This window comes from Helobdella robusta, assembly GCF_000326865.2.
Source record: "Helobdella robusta unplaced genomic scaffold HELROscaffold_61, whole genome shotgun sequence".
NCBI lineage: Eukaryota > Metazoa > Annelida > Clitellata > Rhynchobdellida > Glossiphoniidae > Helobdella > Helobdella robusta.
Genome location: NW_008705338.1, coordinates 186,569 through 196,534, shown reverse-complemented (window position 1 = coordinate 196,534; position 9,966 = coordinate 186,569). Strand labels below are relative to the sequence as shown.

The 9,966-nt window shown below is 29.9% G+C and overlaps 1 protein-coding gene across 1 annotated transcript; it reads right to left on the bottom strand.

The window, feature by feature from the left end:
- Positions 1–1,152: 1,152 nt before the first annotated feature.
- Positions 1,153–7,947, bottom strand: HELRODRAFT_180337 (hypothetical protein; the record flags this gene model as incomplete). The annotated part of the gene is made up of 6 exons (XM_009029656.1): positions 1,153–1,378; positions 3,232–3,263; positions 5,478–5,644; positions 6,746–6,887; positions 7,065–7,707; positions 7,898–7,947. The coding sequence occupies 6 exons, from the start codon at positions 7,945–7,947 to the stop codon at positions 1,153–1,155; spliced, it is 1,260 nt and encodes a 419-aa protein (XP_009027904.1).
- Positions 7,948–9,966: the final 2,019 nt, after the last annotated feature.

The following is a 9,966-nucleotide window of genomic DNA, read 5'->3' as shown; positions in this document are numbered from 1 at the left end:
TTTTTAATAAACTGTGATTGTGATTATTAAGTTGTATTTTGCGAAAGTTCAAATTTTGTCAATTATTTTTGGTAATGACATGTAGATGTGTACGAACATGCTGTATGTTTATCTTGGTTTTTGTTTAATAATTTTAATTATATATGTGTTAATCTTCTTATATATTTTTATAATTTGTTAGTAAGATTGCGGCTTATTTGTTTTAATATATGACTGTATATGTTTGTTTATCTTGTAAGCATATGTGCGTATGTATGTATATATATATATGTGTGTGTGTGTGTGTATGTATGTATATGTGTATGTATATATATATATATATATATATATATACATATATATGAAACTGACAATTATATATCATATTTTGAAAAGGTGGCTGTGCTCGATAAGTCTCAAAGACTCTTCACAGCCATTGATTTTTCTCAAATTTTGTGGCCAAATAATTTTAAGTTGATGAATTTTTTACAACTGAACAATATTAAAAAAGCACTTTTTAAATTTTGATACTTCATCTGTTTTTAAACTACTACGTCTTGATAGAATCATTATAACCGCATTTTGTATAAATTTATAAAGCGATAATAGAATGATTGAAATTGCGAATATTTATAAGCTATTTTTCTGTGGTTACGGAAAGAAAATAATATAAGCTCCAATTTTAAATCAGGGCATCGAACCGTAATTTTTTTCGTTTTGGTTTACGGTTTCGGTTCAATCAGCAAATCGAATTTTGGTTCGTTTCCGGTTTTCGTTTCTGAAATAATATCGATTTTTTCGGTTTTCGGTTTGGCTCCGAAACTTAATTTTTTCAAGCATAGGGTAGGGTGGGGCAAGAAGCCATAGTTAAGCCTTCGATGAGTGACTACATCTAAAAAATGGAATATTTCTACAACATTAGTGATTATTTTACTAGATAAATATGTTCTTTATCTAATTTTACAAATTAAATTGTTCAAACTTAGGTTTCCTATGTTTTATAACACAAACCGTAGACCTCTATAAAATGGGGTTTTTGCCCCATGCATGGGGCAAAAGGCCTGTGTAGAAAAACTTAAAATAAACCTTAAAAATAGTTTCAAATCTGAAAATGTAAAAAAAATGTTAACAGTTTTATTGTACAAAATATTTATGAACATGTCCCACAAGGAGTCAAATCTTTAGATCGCTTGACAACCGACTAAGCTTTATAGTTACCGGAGATGTTGTCATGGCTTTTTGATGTCTTCTTAAAGTTCTTGCAGGAACTCCATATTCTCTAATAACTTTACTAAATAACTGGCCATTGGTTAGAGCATCCAAGGCTTTTTTCCAACTTTCACCATCATAAGTTGAGCATCGTGTAGATTTTCTTACATAATTTCTGACCATTTTATACCTTAAAAAATTAAAATACATGAAACTAATTTACACATAAAGCATAAATTCCAATACATTTTAACAATTAACTACAAGGATAGCTGCCTACATACAAATATCTGAAATTTGTTAAATAGTTCAATAAATGTAAATTGGGCCTCTTGCCCCTAAATTACAGAGGCGTTTTACCTCCATAGACAATGTTAAGAATAAATTTAATTTAAAAATACAAAAAATTGTTCCAACCGATTAGAAGTTACTTTTGTATATGTGAAAATGATTTTTCTTCATAAAAAACCTCTTTTCTTTACAAATAACGATCTTATTATCAAGAAATTAATTAAAAACCGAACACAAAATTTATAACACGACCAATTTTTCACTCGCAAATTATATAAAACTCTGAAACAGAAAAAACAAATGGAGAAACGGTGTGGTTTTATATTCAAAATAATTAGGGTACGTTCTAATTTTTAAAAATTAATTGAAAAACTTTCGGTCTGAAACAAATTTCGTGCAAACTGAATTTAGGCTTTTTACCCCATGCGGCGTTTTGCCCCACGTTACCCTAATTCCTTAAACGTATGTAACGGACATATGGACATCCAACTATCACCACAATGCCAATTTGAATTATATTTTAGATTGTGAATAATAAGAAATCAATAACAAAAAGGATTTTTAAATGTGATCAGTTAGTTATCAGGAAACGTTTCTAATAATTTTTTTCAACAAATTAAAACAATCATTACAAAGATATTTTGAAATCACTAATATAAATATAAGATTGTTTCAAAAAAGATGAAAATTTCCTCTGATTATTAATATATCTTCTAAAATGTTTTTATTGAAACCACTTCTGCAGTCTCTGAGGATAAATTTTAATCCAGAAACAGATGCTTCCAGGCTCACTTGTGTAGCTGGTAGATCAAAATTTTAATGATGATACTTGATCTCTAATTTTTCCGATTATACTGGATTTCACTTCACGTGGCAATTCTTACTCAAATTATCGGCAAACTCAGTCGAAGAAACAAACGAAAAGAAAGATAACTAATTTTCAAAGATAATTATTGTACGTGTGAAATCAAATTTTTCCGTATAGGGGCCATTTAATAATTATGTCACACTTTTTTACGCCATTTTTAACCCATGCCCTCTCTCTGTCACATCCCGTCACAAAGTTTTAAATCAGAATAAAAATGTCTCGTAAAGATCCAGATCATGTTCATAGCTAATTCTACCGTTCGTTCCACAATGTTGCCAGATGTTGCTCGTTGTAAGCAATGAAAAGTGTGTATCATTGCCAGCATTGTCTACATTCAATCCTGTACACAAAAAAATTATGTGTTTTATTTCCTATTGCTTAATATTAAAATTGAACAGTAAACGCCAGAAACTTGAAAATTGCGATAGAATAAATATGTCTACATTATTAAAACATTGGTGAGGATGTTCACTATTGAATGATGGTCCACACACATATCTTGATTTGTACGAGACATTTTTATTCTGATTTAAAACTTTGTACTTAGTTCATGATGTTATTGATAATCTATAAATTATTAAATGTCGTAGAATGGGGGGTGGGTCGGTTGTGAAAATTATTGAGGGGGGGGGTCAGCTGAGCGTGACAGGATGTGACAGGGAGGGAGGAAGGGTTAAAAATGGCATAAAAAACGTGACTTAACTATTGAATGGCCCCAAAGTTAAATGGCCTAAATATCGAACTTTACTAGAACTAGAACGTTGGAACGTATCGGAACTTCGACAGCAGCCTAAAGATAGTATGTGTATGTACGCATCAGGTTAACTCCTCTCTCTCCTCCTGTCACACACTGTCATGTTGAACGAACCTCCTCCGCCGCTCACCCTAGCGTGTCATAATTTTTGAATGGCCCTATCTGGGTGTTTTAAATCAAGTCATATACAATAAATTTGTTAAACAATTGTTTCAATGTATTGCGTCATATGTAATCTGAATAATTAAATATAGAAGTCATTAATTACACGCAGCGTAAAAAATTGAAATTTTGCAAAATGACTTTCAACAGTTTTAATTTTGGCTTATTTATTTTTTATAAATATAGAAATTTGTATAAGATACTATGACACTTTTGAAATAAAAATGCAGTATTATGTCATTTGTTCTCAAGGGCTAATTAGCAACCTGTTGTATGTTCTATTACACTATCGGAATCAATCATTGATAAGACAACTCGTGATTTACTTCTGGCTTATAATTAATGATGGACTCAAACTGGTAATAAATATACTTATCCCAAACTCAAAAATATCTTCAGAAATGTGTGCATGTTTTCAACGTTAGAATTTTTTCTGTTTTTAAAAATAAATCAAACTTATATTTTTTTAATATTATGGGAAAAACTATCAACGCTGCAGATTTTAGTCAATTCAACTCATCAATCTTTCTCTCAACACTCCATTTACAACCTAACCTTCTATCATCATTTGATTCATGGTTTCAGTATATATCAGCAAATATCTAAAATTACTGCAAATTTCTAACATCAACATGAGATTTTTGCGTCTACGATAAGAATTGTATTGTTCCTCAAATTGAAACTTTCGAAAATTAAGTCTATGGTTCATTTACATTTTTCTGTCAATCTTATATCATAGGTAAAATAAGTTAATATATTATATAATAATATTATCTTTTCTATTTAATGAATTTTTCACGTAATTGTTTCATGGCAGCCTAGGTAAAATATTTTTGATAATTCTTATGATTCACATGCTCCCGTAAAATTGATCCACATTACCGAAAAAAAGTTTAAAATAAATTCTGAACTAAAGTCCAAGAATGTTATCGAAAATAACTATTTCAGTAAAAATCGGCAAAAAATATTAAACATAATTCAGAGTTTCAATGTGAAATTCTCGGTAAAAATTACAAATATACATGAAAAAGTGTGAAAATTAATTTTTAAATAATATTAAAAATATTATTGCTATAAACTGAATACGTTAATAAATTAAAATAAACTGTCAAAATTTCATTTTGCTCGGTTTTTGTTTACACAAACAAATGCTTCATAAATCAGGCAATTATGCGCCGCTTTAAATTATAACTTTAAACGTTAAAATAAATAAATTTAAATGTTTTAAAAACCAAATATTCCAGAAACAAAATTTTTAACATTTATGATAATTTTTAACATCAGGATAAAAATATAACGTCTACAATTTAGTATTATGGGCAAAACATGAATTTAATATTAAGTGCTGGATACATAGACACATGACAAGTTTCTTAATCAATTAAAACCGAGAGTAGATTTTAAAAAAATATAATTTGCATTTTTTAAGAAAAAAAAAATACAAAACAAAATATTAAATGCATTCATTATTAAAAATCTATTTTACGTATAACACATTATGCCACTCATTGGCGGATCTAAGGGGGGCCGAAGGCTAGTGTCCACCCCGTTGTGAGCAGTATTTTTAATAAAGTCAATAAAAGTAATTGTTTTAACAGAAAAAATACCGTTTTATGTGGAAAATTGACTAAAAATGGATGTAAAAGCTTAAAAAACACTACCACAAATGGCCCAGTTAAATTATATACATTTTCAAAATTTTGCCCTCCCCCCGTTAAATAATGTCACTTAAAAGCATACTTAAGTCGTCCATTATGTTAGAATCGATTAATTTGATGTGATTCTTTGAAATGTTAACATTAATAAAATATTCATTGACAAAACTAGGTTTTCTGACACACACACAAAATTTGATAATGATAATAGTTAATCATGAGTTGAAATGCGCGTACACGAGGGAAATTTTTGAGATAAAAATGACAATAAATCTCGAAATGAAAACTGTTTATTGTTTTGTATCAACTGAAATTTTGAGAAACAATTGCTTTTACGTTTTTCCTGTGAATTTAACGAAAGACGCATTTTTGATTTGATTGAAGCTAGGGAAGATGAGCTTTCAAGTGTTGGTCTGTAACTCAATACATTTTCTTTGTTTGCGTAATCTATGCCAGAAATAGATGATGACTTTTGAATCTTTTGAATCGGATGTTGCTCTTTATGCTCGTTATTCATAGTATTTAAACAAAGTATTTTGTTATGCGTAAAAGCACTAACTTCACTTGCAGCATCTGTTTCGTTATCAATTTTTGCAATGTTCGTTTCATTTAATGTGATCTTGAAATAAATGCCATGATTTGCTATCTGCAATGTTTTTTCTACATCATTAAGTTTATTCTTCAATTTTGATAACAAAAAATCAGGATCGATGTCTTCTCTAATAACTGGAGGTGGGGGAATGATTAAATGTTTTATTAGTTCATCAAAAATATTGCGAGACTCGATAAATCCACTTCCACTAGATTCCATAAGATATCGTTTTCTCGGAGGGATAGGTAGATAATTCACTTCAGATTTTGAGTTTATGACCTCCGGAGGAAGAATAAATTTTACTTTCGTCAGTTTCATCTGCGGAATCAAAAAATATTTATTTAAAAAAATTGATAACTTTTTGGATCCAAAGTCTCAAAGAATATTTTCCATCTCAATAACAAATTATCTAAGCAGTGTATTTATTTATATTAATAAGCAACCTTTTCACGAATATAAAAAACAACAGATTATAATTAAAATTTCCTTAAACAAGGTTAAAGTTTCAAAATCGAAAAGTGCGCAGCATTAACGCATACTATTGCTATAAATAAATAGAGCATGAATTAAGAACATTAAAAGCACACACATACATATATATATAGATATATTTGTATGTGTTTGCGATGGATAGTTTTTTTTATTACATTTCTCAATATTTCTAACCAAATTCTCGTTTTCATTATTTAATTTATTAAATTTAGAATAATATACAGTTTTCCAATTCGAAAAATAAAAAAACTATTCAACCCAAAAAATTATATATATATATTATTACTCTTATAAATTATATATATATATTATTACTCTTTAAAAATCAGGATCTGACAAACGCAGAAACTGTAACAACATGCAAGGCAGTAAAACAAAATTAAACAAATAAGTGAGAAAATAAATACAAAAAGTGAGGAAGAGAAATGATAAAACATGATATATATATATATATATATATATATATATATATATATATATATATATTAAGGTGAGTCGAAATGTAAAAAATATTAAGTTGGAGATCCTGTACATGTCTAAAAAGTTGCTTTTTGATGTACCCGTTTGAAAAAACCTCACTTTTTATTTTATGGACAGTGTCTACAGGTCACAACTCTGACTAGAAAGACTAAATAAATACCCAATGTTAGTGTAATTTATTGCAATGTATTACAAATTAAAAAGAATGTAAACTGTAACGAATCAATGTTAAACAGCAACAATACAAAGTTCTTTAACCTAACTGTTAATAAAATCTTTCTTGCTGTCTATTTTTGGTATCTCTAATCTGGATTTTTTACTCTGTAACACCATGCCATGACGGGACTTTCTCCCATAAACTTTACAGCTGGCAGCGCTAACGTCTTTAATTGTTCTCTCTACTGCCTGTGAATGACATGGAACATCGGGCAGTAGTATTGGATGTGTGTAATTAAGTTGATCATTTGAAAGGTGTGATAGCATCGGAGGAGACGTAACATTACTCTGGTCCCAGTCAATCATGTTAATGAACTATGTCGCAGCCAGATATAATGTTATATTCTTCTTATCAAAGACGCCAACCGGTATGTTATTATTAGTCTGCTTCTCCCTTGCTCTTATTATTTGTTCTACTGAAAAACGACCAATTTCCATATCACTATCACTAACTGCAGCTAAGAGAATGTTTTCAGCATGCGCAAAGTAGCAGTTATTTTCGAGAACAGGACGAACCACAGCCTGATCTAATGCATCAAGTTCCTGAAACAACTGAACTAAGTAAAAGAAGTTGTTAGCACCATTTTGGCAAGAAGAATTTGATTTAATTTTGAACCAAGAGGGTCCGTAAAGGTTTAAAATGAAATGCGTTACTCTTCTGAGAGGTTCAGATGCCACTTTTTTAGACATGTAGAGACGCAAAATCCTGTTGGCTTTCGTCAACCATCGAGCATGACTTATATTTCCAGGTAAACTCTTCTCGAGGAAATCAATATTTGTAGAAACCTGACGTCCACGCTGTACTGCTAGACATGCTTTCAAAAAGTACAGTTGGTCTGTGCTAAGATCCTTCTTGACAGCTTCATCACAATCAGTCACCTTACCAGTAATTGGCAAATAATTAACGACAGGCAATTCATTCGGATCATATTCTAGAGCTGAGCTAATTGTACCTGTCGATGTGGAAGGTCCTGTAGTTCGAGCAAAATCCACGCCTGCCAAAAACCTTCTTACAGTGTAAAAGGCATACCAACCACTGTAATGGTCTACTTGTTTTTGAATAAACACTTTTCACTCTGTCTGCTAAAATTGAATATCTTTCTTGCAAGCTAATTTCTAATACTGTTTTCTGATTATAATAGAACGCCTTAATAACGTCTTCATATGATGGGATTTGATTTTCAGGAAGATCAACTAACTGTCCAAACAATGGATGTTTAGTTGCACTTCGTGTATACATACTATCCATATTTAATATAATTTGTCTAAAATAATAAAAAAACTACAACAAGTTATGTTTATAATAAATAAAAGCTGTTAAAACAATTTTTCATAAGAATTTAGTCAATAAATATTTCAATATTTATACACACTATAATATGTTTTAGCCCTCTCATAAAGAGGCCTACATGTTAAATGAAGTGATTTATCTACAGTCTAGACTATAGCCTACTGTAGTGTACATCTATATTAGCCTACTTGAATTTTACTACAGATCTATTATTGCAAAGAAGAAAACAAAATTACAAAATAATATATTAGATATTTTGCTTGTTTCTAAAAAATCCAGCACATGGTTTGTGACGTCACATGGTGACGTCACATGTAAATAACGTTATAAAATATACTTCATTTCTTTTTTAGCACTTGTAGTTAGGTGCTAAGCCATTCGCCAATGCATTTTAGTCAATGATTTATAGTTGGTACGTATTTAGATTGTACCAAGGAAATGGTTAAAATACACCAAATAAGGTAAGACTTTAATCAAAAGTTGGGACCCCTAAACGTTTCATAAAAAATCTTTAAATATTATTTTCATACTGTACTGATGCCAAGACAACTTTTTGTTCATGTACAGGAAAGATAAAAAAATTCGACCCACCCTAATATATAAATATATATATATATTTTGGTAACAGACTGTTGTTAACGCAACATTTTAAAAATTCAACACTACTTTCAACATTGTTCAACTTTTTTATATTTCTTTTTAATTTATTAATTTCAGAGAAATTAGACATTTTATTGTTTTTTAAAAAATTTTTATTAAATAAATTTGCAAATAGCTATTTCGAGTTATAAATAACTCATCTTCAGTGATATTTGATATAAAGGAACAAGTAATTTATTATTCACTAACCAGCTTGTAAACAATGGATATAAGACTTACTCTATTGAAAAGATTGTTAAAAACAAATTATTACTCAGCAATAACCTTCCTAGTACCAACAATCAACATAACGACATTATCTTGTATTACAGAAATCACATGTCAACAGCATACAACGTAGATGAAGCTATTCTTAAGCATATCATCAATAAAAATGTCACACCAACCAACCCAAATAGTAAAGTTAAACTCCGAATTTATTACAACAATAAAAAGACGTCTAACCTAATACTGAAAAACAACTGCAGTCCTAGAGATAACTCTGAGTTAAAGCGTAATCACGTAATATATGAATTTAATTGCCCCTTTGACGGCTGTGCACGTCAACATGACTCATATATCGGGATTACTACTACCTGACTGACTAGAAGGCTTACGATGCATAAACAGAGTGGTGCTATCAAATCTCATTTGGACTCAACACACTCAATCACAATTAGCCGTAAAATCCTCGACAGCAACACCAAAGTAATATATCATAACAGCAACTACACGCATCTTAAAATTGCAGAAGCAGTCCTAATTGACATCAATAAACCAAAAATAAATATACAACAAAAAATGACAACCTCACTTCCAACCCGGCGCTTAACCAACAACGAAAACAAAGAAGTAATAAAAACTAGCATCGTAAATAGTGACAAAGAAAAATATGATGCTATCGATGAAGAAAAGGAGACCAAAGAAGATGACCAGCCAATTAAGAAACCTGACACCTAATTCGCATCAAAGTTCAATTTTACAACACCAAAGTTAATTTTTACAACGTCAAAGTTAATCTTGACAAAGTCAATATTTCCCTATATATACAACAAGGAGCACTGACGATGATTCATTCGGAATCGAAATATGGCCTTATTTGCAGCATGAATTCGAAAAATAAGTTTATTTTGAATTTTAATAAACTAAACGTTCACCAAAAAACTTTAGTGAGAAAAATCGAAAAAACGAACTACAAACATATTAACGCCAAACATTCCGTAGAATTTATAGAATATATATATGCAAATTTCATTGAAATTGTTTGCCCATTTTGCATTAATTAACTTCTTTATAAGACATTCAACGAGGCGGTATTGTTTGAGTTCATATTTATCT